We start from the raw sequence: 20,607 nt of genomic DNA, 5'->3' as shown, positions 1-20,607 counted from the left end.
TTTTCCTGCATAGCTGGCTCCTTTCGATGATTTCTTTGCCAAGGGAGGAAATTCATCTCTTTCCTTTGTGTATCAAGAGGCAAAACCTCCAGGAAAAGGTAGCTATCATCCATCCATTCAATCATTTGCTATTAGCCTATTCACAAGACAGAATGATGTGCTGACTGACAGAAATTTAATTTCAGAGTGCGGTCGCTCATTCCCAGGGGCGGGGAACGCATTGCGGCTCTCCTACGCCAATTTAGCAGAGACACGCATCAGGGGCATTTATTGTTCTTTCACGCGGGTTCGAGTGAACGTCGCTGTGACTTCAGATAACGTGCATAAGGTACGACATGCTCTGCATACTTTTGTGGATACAATTGCAAGGTGCCCATCCTGAAACGCATTTTCTATGATTGCATCCTGCTAATAACATAACTTGATACTGTTTCCTGTGTTTTCTGATCACAATCAGTGTGTGTGACTCTATAGTCAATATAATGATTGCTAGAATAACATTCCATTGAGTGTAGAACCTCCTCCATGGCTGAACAATCCAAATTTGCTTGATAGTTACCTACTGTATGTCCTGCATGTATATAACATAAGTTATTAAGATCCAGGCATTACTGAGAAAGAAATTCAGGAAAACAGTGACAAATCTGTATTTTTTTGTGTGTGTAATTTTGCAGCAAACAGGCAATCTGCAATGTGAATGTAACTTCGCACATACTGTATGACTATTGTACATCTACAAGGTGTTCCAAACTTGAAAACACCCCGTAGTCACCTTTACACTCATGTTACCCAATATAGTAGACATAATAACAGAAAATAATCAATTTAAGACATAAATAAGAATTGTGCTCGTATGTGTTGCTATAAATGTGTTCCCTAAGGGAGCTGAGTGAAATGTGGACAGGAAGTGACGTAAGTGGTTCAGAGTTGAGTTTCAGCTTGGCGTGGGTTACGGTCGCACCAGTAGCCCGTCATTTTGTTAGAAATTTTTATTAGGGATTATTGTGCCTGTTGTGGGATAATTCAAGCCCGCAATAAAAGCCTGTTGTTCCAGCGATCAAGTCTGGTGCTCATGTGTCTCACCGAACGTTACAGTAACATTACTGACACCTAATGACCAGTGTAGAATACTACATATCATCACCGTCTTTGAATGCATCTTCTGAATGCCTTATATTTAATTTAGAAAAAAAAATGTTAACATTTGCTTCAATATGCGTATGTTTTAAGGCCGTATTCAACCACAAAATGGCATGATTTATTGTTTTAGAAAAACCATGAGAGTGAAGAGAGTGGAATTTGAAGCATGAAGTCGCAAGGGTCGACTGTATAACCTCACACATATGAATATTGTGCATTATATACATCTAGAACAGGGTTTTCCAAACTTTTTCAACATCCAAATTGGACATCCTTCCAGGACCAAATGTACTAAAATACGTCAAGTATCGCCCTAAGATCCACATATACTGTAGTGTACATAAACTGATGATAAAGAAGACATGGATTCACTACAACATACTGCCTTTTGCCACAAAATTGTGTGCCAGATTGATGATCAGTAGAAGCGCTGATCGTGTTTTTACTTAACAGTTTAGCAACCATATAAAAACTGACCCATGTTGGGTGCTGATCGACAATTTGGGGAACCCTGCTCTTAAAAGTCGAAGATAATTTTTGTGTTGGACCTTTTTGTAACCATTAAAATGCATCATGTTGCAAATCATTAAATAGCAGCATGTTGTAGGGCTGGGCGATATGTGCCAAACCTCATATCCCAATATATTTATGTTAAATATCGATGTACGATACTGTATATATCCTGATGTTTTTTCTACAAAGTGAGTTTAGACAAAGTCAAAGTAAAATATGCGTGCGTGCGTGCGGAGTTGTTTCATTAAAATAAAAAAATCGTATAGAAAAATAGCCGCTAAAATAAAATAGTCCGTTCTCTTTTTTAAATAAATGTAGAAAATATAATCATCAATACTCTTTATAACTAACCTTTAGCTATGCTCAAATCTGCAAAATATGAAATAAAGTGCCCTGTTTTAAAACATTTTTTAAATGTCAGCAGTAACTCAAAAAATCTTTATTTTAAACAGTATAATTTTCTTTAGAAAGCAGAACCTCGTGGGAGAGAGAAAAAAGTGAGTGAAAACACCATAATTATGTTTACAACTACAAATAAACTCAATTCTTAGTTTGTTAATTTAAAAGTGGCCATCACTTCATCAAAATAAAATAATTTTAAAATTGTATCTCGGCTAGACCCAGTCTCTCCTCCGGCCTCCACGTTTTACCTTGTAGTTAGGACGACTTGTTTATCACACATCCTTTTTCCATTACACGTTCTGACACACTGACAGGTAAGTCACCAAGTCCAAATGACGCTTGAGTGTAAAGGGTAGTCATTTAACGAAGATTAAGAAACATTTTACGTTTTCTGTAAAACAGGGCGAGATCCACCCCAGTGGTGTTGCACCTCAAGGATGCGTGGATATCCACTACGCTGTGTGCAGAGGGAGCTGACGGCTGCACGGACGGCTTGTGACTGCTTTGGGGGTGCGGTGGACGTCTCAGGAGCAACCGTTGCTGCTCAGTGACAACACACAAACTGCCCAACCATATGTACTTTCACTTTTAACTACCCACATACAAGAAAACTCTTCAACAACGCCGTAAAAATTAGCTGAATTTGTCACTAGTCGCGTTTGAGAAAATACGCTGGGAGGGTTTGGAATGCCGCCAGATTTAGCGACAGAGTCGCCAAGTTGGCAACACTGGCGCTTTCGCTTCCTTCATGCTTTTGGGGGCCTTTGCTTTGCCCCTCCTTTCTCTTTTATGTATGGAGGAGGGCCGGGGAGTAGCCCCACTCAGGTGCGCTGACACACCCACAGGAGTGAGACAACAGAACAGTGCAAATCCCGTCTCAATATGTTTATTTTTGACATCGTGCTTAAAAGAAATAGCGATATTTTGATACCGATATATTGCCCAGCCCTAGCATGCTGTATTGTTAATGTGTGAAGATAGACCATTGTATGTCAAATACGAGTACTCGTACTGATTCTGAATGCTTTTCTAGGAGGTCTTTTTTTCCAGCTTCGACGCTCGGGGTGGCTGCCCGAAAGCAATAAAGAACAGCTTCAACAATCTGCTGCCAAGTTTTCAAGCCATCCAAAACTACGCCGCCCTTGACAAATCTAAGCGCAGGTGCAAAATGAAGCCGGGCTTCCAGCATATCTTGAAGAAGAGTGTCAGCGGCTTAGAAGGTGAGGTTCTTACTTGTTCTTGTTATCAGTAGCATGTGTGCAGCTTTATTTGTTGCAATGTTTTTGTTTTGCTTGCACCACAGGGATCCAGATGACCACCAAGAGCATGAAACTCACTGAAGCTAAAGATGTTGACATCAAGAAATTGGCCTCCGTTCAGGATATGAAATCGGCAGCAGCCAACCTCAACATGGTTAAGGATCTGGAGAAGCTTGTAGTGCAGTGGCATAAGGAAATTGACCAGGTGGGCCACAAACATTTGCAACGAGAACAACACTGTGACTAAAGACTGCCATTTTGCTGCTCTGTTCATCAGGTGCTGCTGGAGACTCTGGCGCTAAAGCATGGTCTCGTGACGGAAGGGCCGCTGAGTGAGCTGGAATACTGGAAGCAGACTTTTTTGAAGTTCAACACCATCCTCACTCACATCAATAGCTCAAAGTGCAGGGCGGTCATAGCCGTCCTCAAAATCTGCCGCTCCAAGACGCTGCAGGTACACTCGCTCGCTTTTCGTCCTCAAATTCAACATCTTTGTTTCTCCAAACTAAGGGTGGCGAGTGAATTATTTTATTATTTCATTTCATTATACTGTACATCATATTTATTAGCACCCGAGCACCAACGATAGCGGTGCGAAGGCCCTTTTGAAATTGCTATTCTTATTAGGGCCCAAACACCACGGATAGCGAATTTTTTATGGTGGGTTGGTGCATCAGGACATGACCAGTTGGCCACCTTGCTACCAATGGCGCCCCCTCCTGGTTGAAAAATATAACTGTCATAACTCCTTTTATTTCACATTAAGACAACACCTTGAAGCTATGTTTAGCTCACTTCCTGACTTTGTCTCAGTGCCATCCAGTGGTGACAGAAAATGTCAAACAAAGTGTTTGCAATGTACAGTAAATTACCCTTCTCCTCCAAAGAGATTTTCAGATCAAGTTCAAATTCAATAGGAAGGAAGTATGACTGACAGACTGATGAGCTTAAATTGTGAATGATATGCATGTAAAGCAAATGTGGTGGGTGTGGCATAGCGTCAAAGTTTCTGCCTTCGCCATCGACCATCAAGTCTTAATTTGACTTCAGATGGTCACATGTGGTTGAAAACTTATACAGCAAGTAAGAATCCAAGCCTGGACAATATGGTGTAGCTCCCAAATGAGACCACCACAAAATGACTGGCTAGCACCCCCTATAAATTTAGAAAAAATGATCCCCCGCCACCCGTTTCACACACAAAAGTCTCAAGAGCCCACGTTCAAAAACAAACAGGAAGTTGGCCGTGTTGTTTTGAGCGAAAACCAGGGGTCGTACTTTGATGAACTCCTCCTAGGGACTTTGAGCAAATGAGGCCACATGAAAATCACCAATACTACACATATGGCCTAGTACAGTGGTGTGAAAAAGTGTTTTCCCCCATCCTGAATTCTTATTTTTTTGCATGTTTGTCACACTTAAATGTTTCAGATCATCAAACTAATGTAAATATTAGTCAAAGACAACACAACTGAACACAAATTGCAGTTTTTTAATGAAACCTTTTATTATTAAGGGAGAAAAAATCCCAATGTAAATGGCCCTGCGTGAAAAAGTGATTGCCCCCCTCGTTAGAACATAATTTAACTGAGATTAATTGAGATCCGGAAATGGTTAGAAAGCCATTTCTAAAGCTTTGGGACTCCACAGTGAGAGCCATTATCCACAAATGTCAAAAACATGGAACAGTGGTGAACCTTCCCATGGCTATTGTCACTTTTCCCGACATTCCTATTTTTCCAGAATGCTGAATGCTTTTGATCTAAATAGACTTAATTTTTAATTTTTGTTCCCCCCCATCAGGCTCACGCATTCACACGCAATGTCTCCAGACAATCGTCTAGTTTTATTTCATTTTATTTTTGGATTGTTTAATTTTTAAATTTATTGTATTTTGTTATTATTGTTTAAATGCATCTTATTTATTATTTTAATTTTATTTTTGGTTTGTTACATTTTTAATGTTATTTCATTTTGTTGTAGTTTTTTTCATTTATTTTATTTTTATTACATATTATCTTATGAAATTGTATTTGGTCTTATTTTTATTTAATTGGTTATTCATATTTCCTCCCACATTCCCAAAACATGCATGTTAGGTTAATTGGCGACTCTAAATTTTCCATAGGTATGAATGTAAGTGTGAATGGTTGTTTGTCTATATGTGCCCTGTGATTGGCTGGCGACCAGTCCAGGGTGTAGCTCGCCTTTCGCCCGAAGTCAGCTGGGATAGGCTCCAGCATACCCGCGACCCTAGTGAGGATAAGCGGCATAGAAGATGGATGGATGGATTATTCGTATTTTATGTAATATGAGTCAATGGTATTTGTGCTAGATTTTCAGTTTTGTGTTAATTTATTGTATGTTTTTCATATTATGTCATTTGTTATGATTTTATTCTATTTTATTTTGTGTATTTTCTTTTATTTACATTTTTGGTTTATTTTTTTATCTTATTTTATTTCATTTTGTTATTGTTTTAAAATCATTTATTTGATTTTATTACATATTTAATATTATGGAATTGTATTTGTTATTTTATTTTATTATTTAATATTATGTTTGTGTATGTATTCAATATTTTTTTTATTTTGGTTCATTATTTTTAGATTTTTATGTTATTGTTTTTTTATTTTCTTTTATTTCATTTTATTAGTTATTATTTTGATTATTCTTATTTAATTTCATTTTATTTGGGGATTATTTAATTTGTAATGTTATTTTACTTCATTTTGTTATTGTTTTATTTCATGTATTTTATTTGATTACATATTTTATATTGTGAAATTGTATTTGTCACTATTTATGCCCAAAGTCAGCTGTGATAGGCTCCAGCACACACCCGCAACCCTAAAGAGGATTAAGCAGCTCAGAAAATGAATGAATTTGTCACTATTTTTATTTTTTATCAATATTTTATTTATCATTATTTAATATTATGTCATTTGTTATTTTTTAATATTTTTATTTGATTTCACATTTGTAAATTATTATTTCCGTAAATATGTATATTATATATATATTTATATTAAATGTCTTTGTATTTACTTTTATTATTATTTTCATTTTATTTTTATGTAATTTCTTTAATGTAATTTTGTTTTATTAAACACAGCCAAAAAAAATGTAAAAATCTGTCAACCGTTATTCAAATTAAACTGTAAACAAAAATATTTTATCATTTATCATATATATTTTCTCACCTTTTTTTAGGTGTGGCCAATGCTGGAGTCCAGGGTTACCGATAACTTCAACGAGGCAAAGGACAATGTCAAGTTTCTGGACGCACTAGAGAATGCATGTCAGCCACTTTACACCAGTGACCCTGTATGAACAGTCATTTATTGTCATTATTTATTGTGTACAAACACGAGCTTGAAAACAATGGAGGGCTTGAATGGAAGCAAGTTGATGAATACTGTTCTTGATTTCAGGCCACCATTGTGAAAAACGTGCAGAACATCATCAACGCCGTTCAGATGATCCACACAGTGTCACGTTACTACCATACCAGTGAAAAGATATCGGCCATCTTCATCAAAGTATCTGAATTCACACACAACATGAGCTGTGCTATGATGATTTACTATACAATTTAGTTGCTTTGTCAATAAATCTGATTTCCCCTTAACGGATTAGGTAACCAATCAGATGATTATAGCCTGCAGGCGCTACATTTCCAACAATGGCTCAGCAATATGGGAGCAGGATGGTAAAAATGTTGTAATGAAAATACAGGTAATGGGGCTAATCACCTTTTATTGATAGCAGATAGTCCAATATCACCTCGTAACTGTTTTTCATTGACAGGATAGTCCGATATCACCTCGTAACTGTTTTTCATTGACAGGAGTCCCTTTGTTTGTACCGAGAGTATCAGTCTTGCTTGGTGAAAACTCAAGAAAAAGCAAAAGAGATGCCATGCCAAAGGCCCTTTGTCTTTTCCGAGATTCACGTATTGAGGAAGTTTGAGGTCTTCTGTAAGCGCCTTGAAAGTGTAAGAAAATTGATCATTTTTGAGCTCGTCATTACCCCAGGAAACTGTCAGGTAACAATGCGAATTACCCTCCTGCAGATCATCAAAATAATCGCTGTGTTCAAGACATTTGAATGCCTGGCCAAGTCCAACATCGAGGGTATCGAGGTGCTGGCTGGTCAGTTCCGCAAAGCCTCCACCGACCTTAAGAACAAGCAGGCCGATGTGTTCGCCACCAGGGTGTCGGCTTTCGAGAACGACTACGAAACATTTATGACACACATAAGCAACCTGGAGGTACGCATTCAAGTCTACAATTCAGTAATCGTACACTGTAGAACAGGGGCGTCCAAAATGCAGCCTCAGGGCTATTCTCAGCGCACAGCTTGTTTTTATTGGATTATACTAAAAATAAAGTTAAATGATTATTAATTAGATATATTATCAACTAATTTGCTTTGTCACCTATAACACAAAGCTGTCAGTGCTTTGTTCATATACTGTATTTTCTGGTCTGTAAAGCCAGAAATGGCCAAGAGGAGAAATATGATCACAACCATTGAATTGGAGATGATTGCCGGAGTGTGACAAAGGAAGCTTGACTCTTGTCCATGTGCTGGCTGTACGATAACAAAATGACAATAATAATAATAATAATACAAATTAAATAAGAATACTGTCATTTTCAAGAGGAATGTTTATTGTGCATCGTCAAAATTAACAATGATTATTGTAAAAACGGTTAACTAGTTTTTACACTTGACAGTTAAAGATGTTACTGAAAACATTGTGTGTACAATCAATTAAGGTTTTATTTTGGCCACAGATTATTTACCAGATTTATATTGTTTTCATCTACAGGAGCAGCTAAAGTCCTTCATGAACTCCAGTTTCTCAAGGTTTGACTCGTCCCAGCAGGCTCTGCTCGTAATACAGCGGTTAGTCCAACACAAGATTGTTTAGTACTTTTCTGTTATCTTTATCATCATGTTTTCTCATATGTGTCTGCAGTTTTAAGAAACTAAACATTCCCTGCCTAAAGGCGGACATGCCCAAAGCTTTGGGTTCTATTCTACAGCTCTACGTCTCAGAAGTGGAAGCTGTGTCAAAGGTGGTGCATGCTGGGAGTAATATAAAGTCATAAAATGCAGCAGCATACTTTTTGCTCACGGACCTTCTAATGTGCTAATGTATCTTTTTGTCACAGCTCTTTGAGAAGCAAAACGAGGACCCGCCGTTGGGCCGCAACATGCCTCCTGTCTGTGGGAAATTGCGCTGGGCCAGGCATCTCTACAAGAAAATACATGAACCTATATCTTACATACGTGTAAGCTTTAAAGTGTTATTTGACACAGTTAACTGTTAGCTACAGTGATGTTACAAAGTGTTTGCCCCCTTCCCGATTTCTTATTTTTTGCATGTTTCTCACACTTTCAGATCATCAAACAAATTTTAAATTAGCCAGTGAGAATATAACTGAACACAAAATGCAGTTTTTTAATGAAGCTTTTTATTGTCAAGGGAAAAAAAATCAAAACCTTCTTGGCCCTGTGTGAAAAAGTGATTGACCCCTAAACTTAATAACTGGTTGGGCCACCCTTAGCAGCAACAACTACAATCAAGCGTTTACGATAACTTGCAATAAGTCTCTCACAGCTCTGTGGAGGAGTTTTGGCCCACTCATCTTTGCAGAATTGTTGTAATTTATCCACAATGGAGGGTTTTCGAGCATGAAGCGCCTTTTTAAGGTCATGCCACAGCATCACAATAGGATTCAGGTCAGGACTATGACTAGGCCACTCCAAAGTCTTCATTTTGTTTTTCTTCAGCCATTCAGAGGTGGACATGCTGATGTGTTTTGGATCATTGTCCTGCTGCAGAACCCAAGTTCCTTTCAGCTTGAGGTCACAAACAGATGGCCGGATATTCTCCTTCAGGAGTTTTTGGTAGACAGCAGAATTCATGGTTCTATTTATCACAGCAAGTCTTCCAGGTCCTGAAGCATCAAAACAGCCCCAGACCATCACACCACCACCACCATATTTTACTGTTGGTATGGTGTTCTTTTTCTGAAATGTGGCATTACTTTAACGTTAAATGTAATGAGACACACACCTTCCAAAAAGTTCAACTTTTGTCTTGTCAGACAACAGAGTATTTTCCCAAAGGTCTTGGAGATCATCAAGATGTTTTCTGGCGAAATTGAGATGAGACTTAATGTTTTTAGGTATTTTGGTAACCTGGAGAGACAAAATCTACACACTTTTTGACCATTTATGGGGATACTTTGCTCCTTTACAGGAAAACTCAGACATTCTGACCACCCCAGAGGGACGCACTGTGGTGAAAATGTACAATCAAACCACGGCGGCACTGCAACGCTTTGAGGCTGACACCCACAAAGCATGGATGACGGAAGTGTCCAAGCTGGATTTTGGTTTGTTGTCTGGCAATCACATCAAAAGGGAACCGATAATAATAATAATAATAATAATAATAATAATAATAATGTAATTATGAACAATGTAATAATTATTATGTTTTTATTAATAATGTAATTATTGTTAATGTAATAATAATTAGTATTAATTATATTATTATTTATATTATTATATTATTACTTCCCATTACTTTGAAACCTTACTCAAGTCATGTGGCCACATAATCCACTTCCAAGTGTGTGCAAAAGTTGTTGGTTTTGATTTGCCTGTTTGCATTGAGCTGATTTTACCAAATAGGATTAATAAAAAAAACTGTCATGGTCCCAGAAGAAGTATATGGTCCATATATTGGCACACAATCTCTGAGGTGAAAGTTTGTGTATTCTCTGGTCCGACAGCCTTGAATACTACAGTCCTGATACGCTGCACTGTGACAGCAAAATACCTCGTCAACTTTGACTCCAAAATAAGCGAGGCCATCCGGGAGGCCAGCGGATTGGTGAAGATGGGACTGGAAGTCCCAAAGCAGGCTGTGCACTTCCTGAAGTCGGAGCTGAGATTAAAGACGTATCACCATTGCCTTCAGGTTAGTATAGTTATAGTTATTGCTTCCTCACTGTGCATTAAAAAAACAACGTACAGCCATATTTGTTTCCTTTACAGACCATTTTGACAGACTACAAGTACACGTGTGACAACATACCTCCCGACTTCACCAACTTGATTGCATCAAAGACCAACCAAGTAAGCTGGAAAATGTGTCAGCCCTCAACAATGATGCAAACATACACTCCTGATCAAAATCTTAAGACCAGTTGAAAAATTGCTAGAATGTGCATTTTGCACATTTGGTTCTTAATGACGTTTTAAGTAGAGCTACAATATGCAAAAGCAAGAAGGGGTAATGAGACAAAAAGCATTTTGAAAAAGTAATTTATTGAAAACAACAATTAAACTGAAATAGCCTGATCAAAAGTTTAAGACCGCAGGCTATAAAAGCCTAAATATGCTCAAAACGTTCATTTTCTGTCGGGCATTCACACTGTCATGCCCTCCTGATGCCTAAAGCTAAGAAGCTTTCTCTGTTTGAATGTGGTCGGATTGCCGAGCTGCATAAGCAAGGCTTCTCGCGGCGTGCCATTGCTGTTGAGGTTGGGTGCAGTAAATCAGTCATTCTAAGTTTTTTGAAAGATCCTGAGCATTATGGAACAAAAAAGTTAAGTGGTAGACCCAAAAAAATCTTTGAATTTTTGAAGTGATTAACAAGAACGGTGGAGCTACTCATTACTGAGTCCTACTGAGAACATTTTTTGTTCTGGTTTGGAGAGTTTTTTGTTATTTTTTTAGCGATGGTCTTAGGCTGTTTATCACAGCCTATTTCAGTTTAATTGTTGTTTTCAATTAATTACTTTTTCAAAATGCTTTTTGTCTCACTCCCCCTTCTTGCTTTTGCATATTGTAGCTCTACTTAAAACCGCATTAAGATCCAAATGTGCAAAATGCAAATTCTAGCAATTTTTCAACTGGTCTTAAGATTTTGATCAGGAGTGTATATCCAGGTGTTAATTGTTATCCCTTCAATCAGAGGTGTCCAAAGTGTGACCCGGGAGCCATTTACAGTCTGTGGCTATTTTTTTTAATGGACTGCGGCACATTCTCACATTCATTTTACAAGAAAACTAAAAAAAAAAACCTGCGAAAATGGTCAAATCAGTAATTTTACAAGAATCACGAGAAAAAGTTGTTTTCGAAAATATATGTACCTGGATACCTGGATATATTTTGGCATCAGTGCATCAATGCTGAGATTTATAACAAGAAAGAAGTTACAAGTTTATGACAATAGACTTGAATAAACTCAGAAATATTATGAGGAACAATGTCATTTTAGTAGCAAAGAGTTGGAATATTGAAGAAAAAATACCTTCTTTTTTAAAAGTCATCACAATATGAGAAACAAGCAAACAAAATAAAATAGTAATTTTTGGAAAATTAGGTTGGGGAAAAAGTTTGGAAAAAGTAATGTTACAGGAATAAAGTCTAAATATTATGGGAATAAAGTCATAATCTTAAAAGAAGAACATTTACGAAGATTATTTAAGAAGAAAGATTAAATATTTTGGGGGAAATACAACCGCAAAAATGGGGAAGGTATGTGGGGGGAAGAGCAAAGAGCGAAATTCAAAATAATAATATGCTTTTTCACTAATATCACAAAGATGAGATGCAATTTGTATTATAAAATATCAATATGGGCCCTTGCATCTTTTCTTTTTTCAGTATGTGGCCCTGGGTGGGAAAAGTTTGGACACCCCTGCCTTACCTTAAAAGTAATGTGTAAATCAGAGCTTTAGCTGGGAGTTCTTGTTGAGCAGAAAATGCTTTGTAGGAGGTGCTGATGTGTCTCAATGTCTGTCTTTGAAAAGATGGAGTCTCTCCTTCGTTACGGCTCTGTCATGGTCACGTGGTCGTCCCTCCTCCTGGACAAGTACTTTCAAAATATTGACAATGCGCTGTCTGAGCTGAAATTAATCCTGACTAAGGTATGTTTTGTAACTGTAGTCAAATTGTACTACTGTATATGACATGTTCTCCGAATCTGCAAAGATGTTTTTGAGGAATCCTACTTTGTGGAAATTCGCTGATCACGATCAGATCTGGAACTAATTAACCACGATAAACAAGGGATTGCCATATATCTTTTTGTGGGCAGTGTGAATTTTTCATTTATGGTGAGATTGAGGGATAGAGTTTGTACACAGGTACAAGGTATCTGCAAGTTTCACATTGATGATTATCTTGGAGACATCGCTGAGTCTGTTCTGCTTGAGCTGCCTGAGGATCACTCTACCACAGTTCAGCACCTGATTGAAGTTAATCAGGTAGAGAACCACCATCCATATATACAGCTGTATGAAAGAGACTATTTAGGTGAATTTCATAAACTACTTTTGTAGGAACTGTGCAGAGAGGGTCTAAAGACACTGGAACTGAAGTGCACTCACGTCAAAGAGGCAGTGAACGATCTGGGAAAGGTGTTCAACGACATTTATAAGTCCAAGCAAGCTCAGAAGGCTACGGACGGACTCAATTCCAGTAATAACATCTGCATATTCTTTCCATTACTGTGGATCCCCACGTATTTGCAATTTAGCATTTGCGACCCTGCACATTTGTGGATTTTGGATCAAAACGTTTTTTATTTGTGGGAAAACCTGCCATTTTCTCTATAATTAGGCCATTTTTGGTAGAAAAAAAACGTATCATTTGTTTAGCATTGGTATATCTTGACTTGCACAGAAAGTAGTCACAGGCAAACATTCTTTTTACGTACTGCAGTCTAAAATACCACAGTGCTTATTCAACACGTGTAATTATAGTTGCACCTTACTTACAAACACACTTCATATTTACACCCTTACTCAAACATCACAAACCAACAGAGCCTATCAACCTAAATGCCTACGTCACACATGGTGCAAACAAAATTAACACAGGTGTAACACACAATGTAACTGTACCACACGGACTATGCAAGTATAGAAATAGATGCTTATACACTAATATACTGTACATGCAAAACAATACAGTGACAATACCTCAGTTTTTGTAATTAATTTGTTCTAAAATGTCAGACAAAAACCAAAATGTACAAAAACTGAAGCAATTTTTCCCATAGGAAATGGTGTCAATCCATCCATTTTCTTCAGTTCATCCGGGTAGGGGTTGCGGGGGCAGCGGTCTTGGAAGAGAAGCCCAGACTTCCTGATCCCCGGACACCTCCTCCAGCTCCACTGGGAGGACACCAAGGCTTTCCCAGGCCAGCTGTGAGACATAATCCCTCCAGCGTGTCCTGCGTGTCTGCCTCGGGGCCTTCTCCTGGCTGGGCATGCGGACTAGATGCCCGAGCCACCTCAACTGGCTCCTCTTGATGTGAAGGAGCAGAGACTTTACTCTGAGCTCCTCCCGGATGACTGAGCTCCTCACCCTATCTCTTAGGGTGAGTCCAGCCACCCGACGGCGGAAACTCATTTCGGCCGCTTGTATCTGCAATGTCCTTCTTTCGCTCACAACCCAAAGCTCAGGACCATAGGTGAGGGTGGGAACATACTGTAGGTTGACCGGTAAATTGAGAGCTTTGCCTTCCAGCTCAGCTCTCTCTTCACCACAACGGGCTGGTACAGCGACCGCATTACTGCAGATGCTGCGCCGATCCGCCTATCGATCTAACGTTCCAACCTTCCCTCACTCGTGACAAGACCCCGAGATACTTGAACTCCTCCACCTGGGACAGGACCTCATTCCCAACCTGGAGGGAGCAATCCACCCTTTTCCAACTGAGAACCATAGCCTCGGATTTGGAGGTGTTGAGTCTCATCGCAGAAGCGTCACACTCACAATCAAACTGCCCCAGTAAACGCTGAAGGTCACAGCTCGATGAGGCCATTAGGACCACATCGTCTGCAAATAACAGAGATGAGGTCCTAAGGCCCCCGAACTGGACTCCCTTGACGCCTTGGCTGCGACTAGAAATTCTGTCCATGAAAATTATGAACAGAATCGTTGACAAAGGGCAGCCGTGGCGGAGGCCAACGTTCACCAGAAACAGGCTCAACTTACTGCGGGCAATGCGAACCAGGCTCCTGCTCCGGTTGTAGGACCCAATGGCACACAGTAGCGCGCCACCAATCCCGTACTCCCAGAGCACCCTCCACAGGACACCGTGAAGGACACGGTCGAATGCCTTTTCCAAGTCCACAAAGCACATGACCAGTAGGGCAAACTCCCAAGTATCCTGCAGTACCCTTGCAAGGGTGTAGAGCTGGTCCAGTGTTCCGTGACCGGGACGAAAACTACATTGCACTTCCTGGAGTCGAGGTTTGACTTACGGTCGTACCTTTCTCTCCAGCACCCTGGAATAGACTTTCCTTGGGAGACTGAGGAGTGTGATCCCCCTATAGTTGGAACACACCCTCCGGTGACCCTCTTGAAAAGGGGGACTACCACCCCCGTCTGCCAATCCAGAGGTACTGTTCCCGACTTCCCACGCAATGTTGAAGAGACATGTCAGCCAAGACAGTCCCTCAACATCCAGAGCCTTGAGGAATTCAGGGCGGAGCTATGCCACTGGGGAGCGTTTCGACTACCCCAGATACCTCAGCCACAGTGATGGAACTGTCTGCGTTTGTGTCCTCAGACTCTGCTTCCTCTATGGAAGGTATGTCAGTGGGATTGAGAAGGGCCTCAAAGTATTCCTTCCAGCGTCGGACAATATCCTCAGTCGAGGTCAGCAGGCCCCCGTCCCCACTGTAAGCAGTGTGGACCGGGCATTGCCTCCCCTTTCTGAGGTGCCGGCGTCATTTATTCCAGACACCCAAAATATGACAAAGTGAAATTTTTGCTGTTTTGTTTTAGTTTTATTGTTAAATTATATTTTTAGAATGTGCCTTGGGCCAGCACAAAAACAGCCGCAGCCCTCAAATGGCACCTCGGCCACACTTCGGACACCCCTGGACTAGTTGGTACAAAAGTGTTAAAACTGTTGAAAATTTTCATGGAAAACTAATGCAGTCGAAACCAAGATTTGATTGTATTGTTTTATACTTATGTATAACCCACAAGGCATTCTGTGAACACTTCCCAAGAGGAATGTTATGTGTAAGTGTTTATTTCAATACTCGCATATTGTGTGTGTTCCACATGTGTTCCTTGTTTTATTTTTGGTTGCACCATGAGTGAGGTAGGCTTTTGGTTTGATGACCTCCTGTTGGTTTGTATTAGAAGGTCAAAATAAAGATTTTTATGGCAGTTTTTTTCGACATTCATGGAAGGTAACCTCCACGTGAAAGCGTGGTCTACTGTAGAGTTCATTAGAGTGCATATGGACCTAAAGTTAAATGTTCATTTCCCATTTTAGCACAGAAGGAGACCCAAAAGGCCTCTGATGGTGGGGAGACAATGACCTCAGAGAGTCAAGAGAAGTACAAAGCAACACGCTTTGAGAAGGTATGCTTGCCTGATAATGATGATGTACATCTTGATATGTACAATGCAGCGGAGTTGTTAAAGCTTGAAACAAAAACATTTCAGGAATTTACAAAACAATACGACTTCTTCGGTGCACGGGTGTTGGATGCGCTGGTGGAAACAACTAAGTTATCTCTGAAGACCCTAGAAAGGCGAATCTGTGGTCCTGAGTAAGTCTGGCATGAGGATTCTAAGGGGGTCCTTAGAAAATGTTTTGTACTATAAAGGACCGGTCAATGGTCCCAGAATGTTTGAGAACCCCTGATTTTCTGTATTTTCTGGACTACTAAGTCACATTTATTCACAAATTTATTTAACAAAATTCAAGACCAAGAACAGATATTTCACATGAAAAGGCAAGTTATTAAACTTCACAATAGCACAACACATTAACAGTTATTCAGCTACACTGTAACGTCAAGACCATACCTGGGAGGCTGAATAGGTTCAATTAACAAGGCAGTGAGTCCAATAGGCAACTTCCATGTATGGAAACGTACTCTTAACCGAATAAATTTTTCCCATAAGAAATAATGAAAATCTTAATTCTTAAATGCATATACACTATAAATACAAATAAATGATGAATGAAATGGATAAATTAACATTTAAGTTGACTTTTTCCTTCATTAAAGAAGGACTCTTGATGTGACTGTTCCCAAAGACATGATGTGGCAGCGAAACACCATGTGGACACCATCTTCCTGTTTTACCATGAGTTATTTCTTGAATTCAATAGGGTTTCTCACCTCAATAACCCAAAATGGAGCCAAAGAGAGTGAATGAAAGTGCCTGCGTTTGATAAAGAAGGTGAGAAACGCTACTGAATTCAAGAAATAACTCATAACGAAACAGGACGGTTGTGACCGTGTGGTGTCTCACTGCCACCTTGTGGCTTTGGGAGCAGGCACGTCTTCAATGAAGGTAAAAGTAACCTTGAATGTTAATCTGTCCCTTTCATTCGTCATTTATATGCATTTAGAATTGTTTTATGCATGTAAAGCTATAATTGCAAAACTATGAAATGTGTTTTTTGTTAACATTTTTGAGAGTCAACTGCTGATGATAATACAGATAGGCGACGTAGCTAGACTTCCGGTTCTGGTTTCCATTTTGTTAGCAAGCTATGCTAACGAAGACATTTGTGATAAAAATATATAAAAATTGTTAAGAACACAGTTGGACTCACAAAGTGTATTAATTACACGACAACACGCCATATTGTACACTAACCGGAAAATGTATGCAAAATGAGACAAAATTTTGGCGTAAATTTTTTCCATTAACCCAAAAAGATGGTAACCGGGGCGGATGCTAACAGAGGTTCCACTGTATTTTCATATAAAAATTGTACCTGCCTGTAGGTTGCAGGACCAGCCAAAAAGTCCGGGAAGTATGGTATATAACATTGTAGATGTTCGTATATGTTAATATGTTGCGAATTGTAGCTCTTTTCAGAAAGCGAGGTCTGACAATGTCTTGGTCCCCGTGATCAAATCAGAGGTCCACCTGGCTGCACCCAATGTCGTGAGTAAAGCCACAAATCAAGCACCATATTGATGAGATTACTTTTTACATGTCATAAATACAAGAATTATTGTGCTGATGCTACATTTTCCCGGCAGGTGATGGTCCCCAGTGTAGACGAGATCCACCATGCCATACATGAAATCATTGACTTTGTCTTGAATGTGATCAAGGGCATTCAGTGCTGGGAGGTGGAGTACAGGCAAGACAACACAACTACTGAATGTCAGTCACGGTCCACCAAGACACAACTGTTTGGTCCGCTTTTCCACTCAGCCTGACCTTCCTTTCTCTCACAGGTCGAGAGAAGATGAATTTCTACAGTCGAGTCATCAGGCACGACGATGTCAAGGTCGTCATTTTCACATTGAAGTCCGCCTTGAAGTCGCAGAAGGAACAAGCTGCAAATGTACTGGATCGCTTCATGAAGTTCAAGGAGTTCTGGGCGGAGGACAAGGAGAAGCAAATAAAGGTCTGGCTTGATTATTGGCTCATACAGGAAATATGTTTTTTTTTTTTTTTACTTTGAATGACACCTTGGTGTTCTTTTAAAGGCTTTCATGGACAGCAAGCCAACCTTGATCCAGATCAAAAATAAACTGCAGCACTACGACTTGTTTGAAAACCAAATTGAGGAAATTAAGGACGTCATTAATATTGGGTTGATTGAATTGTCAACAGGTAAGCTCCCACCAGTACAAATTTTTTTTTTACAGCAGTAAAAATACATTCAAAGTACAGTGAATGCGTACTACTCAAATGGTTTGGCAGTCAAACAATCGGAATTAGACCTTGAAAGGAGCTTAAACATGTTTCTTTTTATTTTGGATGATGATAACCATAGACCTTCTCTCAGCTTCAATTTTCACCCATATATAAACATTAAAAGGTTACTTAAACCTTTAGCGGTACAACTTTGAGTCCTTGAATAGATGAAGTATAATTTCATAATTTCTCATTAGGCCGTGGTTCTCAATTATTTTCTGCATTAATATACTGTACACTGAAAATCATACTTGTGCATTTAGTAAGTCAGTGACTGACACAGCAGCTACAATCTCCAAGGTAGACATAGTTGGTGTGCTAAGGAAACAACACTTGTGTTTAAGGGGTTATCCACACGGAAGCGTTTTCAGCTCAAAACGGCCAAGTATGTCATCGTTCAGCCTCTCATCCACACGGGAACGGCGTTCTGGGTGACCTGAAAAGATATTTTTTAAAAACTGCTTCCAGAGTGGGAAAATCTGAATACGCCGGTTCGCCGTTTCCCTACGGACTAACAAATACACTACAATTTAAAAACGGTGACTTCACCGCTCCGTCGCTGTCACGTGACCAGAAGTCGGCTTTGATGACAAGCCAACATATCTGAATATTTTGAGTGTCAGGACTCACCGCAGTTGACATTCTCCCGGTATTTTCTTGTCTTATACTCCGAAAATGACGCACATGTAATTCCACAAGCCTTGAGAAGCTGAAGATGACGGACTTATGCACAGCCGTTCTTTCTTCTTCTATGGTTTGGTGTGTCACGTGGTTCCGTCCGCTTCTGTTCACAGCGCCACACATAGGTGTGCCTTGTGTGTTGCTGCTGTTGTCCTTGTCTCTTGTCTCTCTTTTTTTTTGTCCCCCTCTCATCCCCGCACCCCCCCGTTTTCTTTTCTTTTCTTCTCTATCCCCTCCTGCTCCGGTCCGGTCGCTCCAAATTTGCTTTATAACAAGCATCAAAGTCAATAAAATTTTGTATAACAGGGGAAGTGTATATCACACTTTTCCCTGGCAGAGTAAATCTGTTGAGCACTTGACGGCATTTAGATCTACAATTCTATCTGCTTTAAAGGCTGGACAGGACAGGGGTAAAAAAAATAAAAATAAAAATAAAAATAAAAGTCACCTTTTGTTGAAAAAAAAAAACAATTTTTTTTTTATTGATGATAGACCATAGTCAACCACAAAGCAGCGATAATTAAACAATTTTGTTTTTTTTAAATATGATCTTCGAACCAATTTTGCAAGGGACGACTGTATATGGGATTTTCAATATAAATTAGTATTGAGCTAGCACATTTGTTTTAATGTATTAGAGCGCGCTCCACTATCTGAGAAGCACTGTCATAAGAGAAGTTGTGTGAAATCCCAACATTTTACAAACGACTTAGAAACGTTAACGGCCTCCTGAGACGTATTCTGTTACGAGTCTTTATTGTTTAGAATGTAGTCATTCACTTTCCAGTAGGACTTATGCAAGGGAAGTGTGGACAAAATTTTTTTTCTCTTGTGTGCAGATGAATTAAAGTCCTCCCTCATAGCGGAGGCCAAAGCCTGGAAACAGCACCTGTGCAATTGCCTGCGGAAGGAGTGCAGGAGGAACATCATCACCATCAGCTTGCACACGCACAAAAGCTTCACACAATTGGCACACCCTGTAGTCAATTTGGATGATGTGCGCTGCGCCATGAAGACGCTGAGCGATCTCCGGGATTCAGAGATCAACACGGACATCACGCTCATTTACACTCAAGTATGAATGGATTCATGTTTTGCTTTGCTTGTTTTGCATGAGATTGTGCTGCAATGTCCCGTTTCACTCTTGCAGGACGCCTACGACATTCTTATCCTTTATGAAGCTGAAATGACGGAGAAGGAGCCAGGGGAGGTGTACGGGTTGGGCCGTTTCTTCACAAGGCTTTTGACAAAGGCTGTTAGTACTGTTTGTATACAGTGGTGTGAAGAGGTGTTTGCCTCCCTCCTGATTTCTTATTTTTTTGCATGTTTGTCAAACTTAAATGTTTCAGATCATGAAACAAATGTAAATATTAGTCAATGACAACACAACTGAACACAAAATGCAGTTTTTAAATTAAACGTTTTTTTAATAAGAGAGAAAAAAAATCCAAAGAACTGCAGGCCTCATTCACGTACACGGTGCAATTGTCAAGTTGAAAACTGCTTGTGTGGCGTTACCCACTGCCTCCACTTTATTAGGTTTTCCTTAGCTCGCCTCTACTTCGGTTTGTATCTAAAGTTATTTGGTAAACTTGTTTCGTAAAGTATGTAAAGTATGTGGTGCCTTTGATAGGCAGCGCTGTGCAGGCTTGTGTTGCGTCAGTGACTTATGCAACTCAATTGGGGGAGCATGACCACTTTTTTCATTGAAATGTATTTTGGTTTTATTCCATGAAGTCATCATAAAACAGGCGTGCTACCTGCAAGAATTTTGTTAATTTTCAGTTGGCAGTACACAGACAGTGGTAACAGTAACATGCACTGACTGGCCACAACATTAGGGACACCTGCACAGCTGCATCAAACATTCTGCCTG

The 20,607-nt window shown here is 39.6% G+C and overlaps 1 protein-coding gene across 1 annotated transcript in view; it reads left to right on the top strand.

The window, feature by feature from the left end:
- Nucleotides 1–20,607, top strand: part of LOC129174357 (dynein axonemal heavy chain 8-like) — an 84,007-nt gene that overhangs the window by 1,655 nt on the left and 61,745 nt on the right. Inside the window, exons 4-30 of the mRNA XM_054766306.1 lie at nucleotides 14–98; nucleotides 186–328; nucleotides 3,089–3,275; nucleotides 3,359–3,519; nucleotides 3,592–3,768; nucleotides 6,528–6,641; nucleotides 6,749–6,856; nucleotides 6,954–7,052; nucleotides 7,165–7,311; nucleotides 7,390–7,587; nucleotides 8,152–8,228; nucleotides 8,302–8,401; nucleotides 8,498–8,617; nucleotides 9,592–9,727; nucleotides 10,130–10,317; nucleotides 10,395–10,475; nucleotides 12,158–12,274; nucleotides 12,494–12,613; nucleotides 12,689–12,827; nucleotides 15,649–15,737; nucleotides 15,822–15,928; nucleotides 17,207–17,285; nucleotides 17,384–17,510; nucleotides 17,585–17,757; nucleotides 17,840–17,966; nucleotides 19,571–19,806; nucleotides 19,882–19,986. Of these exons, the coding sequence (XP_054622281.1) occupies nucleotides 14–98; nucleotides 186–328; nucleotides 3,089–3,275; nucleotides 3,359–3,519; nucleotides 3,592–3,768; nucleotides 6,528–6,641; nucleotides 6,749–6,856; nucleotides 6,954–7,052; nucleotides 7,165–7,311; nucleotides 7,390–7,587; nucleotides 8,152–8,228; nucleotides 8,302–8,401; nucleotides 8,498–8,617; nucleotides 9,592–9,727; nucleotides 10,130–10,317; nucleotides 10,395–10,475; nucleotides 12,158–12,274; nucleotides 12,494–12,613; nucleotides 12,689–12,827; nucleotides 15,649–15,737; nucleotides 15,822–15,928; nucleotides 17,207–17,285; nucleotides 17,384–17,510; nucleotides 17,585–17,757; nucleotides 17,840–17,966; nucleotides 19,571–19,806; nucleotides 19,882–19,986 (3,540 nt within the window). The remainder of the gene's footprint in view (nucleotides 1–13; nucleotides 99–185; nucleotides 329–3,088; nucleotides 3,276–3,358; nucleotides 3,520–3,591; nucleotides 3,769–6,527; nucleotides 6,642–6,748; nucleotides 6,857–6,953; nucleotides 7,053–7,164; nucleotides 7,312–7,389; nucleotides 7,588–8,151; nucleotides 8,229–8,301; nucleotides 8,402–8,497; nucleotides 8,618–9,591; nucleotides 9,728–10,129; nucleotides 10,318–10,394; nucleotides 10,476–12,157; nucleotides 12,275–12,493; nucleotides 12,614–12,688; nucleotides 12,828–15,648; nucleotides 15,738–15,821; nucleotides 15,929–17,206; nucleotides 17,286–17,383; nucleotides 17,511–17,584; nucleotides 17,758–17,839; nucleotides 17,967–19,570; nucleotides 19,807–19,881; nucleotides 19,987–20,607) is intronic.

This window comes from Dunckerocampus dactyliophorus, chromosome 2 (genome assembly GCF_027744805.1).
Source record: "Dunckerocampus dactyliophorus isolate RoL2022-P2 chromosome 2, RoL_Ddac_1.1, whole genome shotgun sequence".
Taxonomy (NCBI): Eukaryota; Metazoa; Chordata; class Actinopteri; order Syngnathiformes; family Syngnathidae; genus Dunckerocampus; species Dunckerocampus dactyliophorus.
This window is presented reverse-complemented; position numbering and strand designations above follow the sequence as displayed.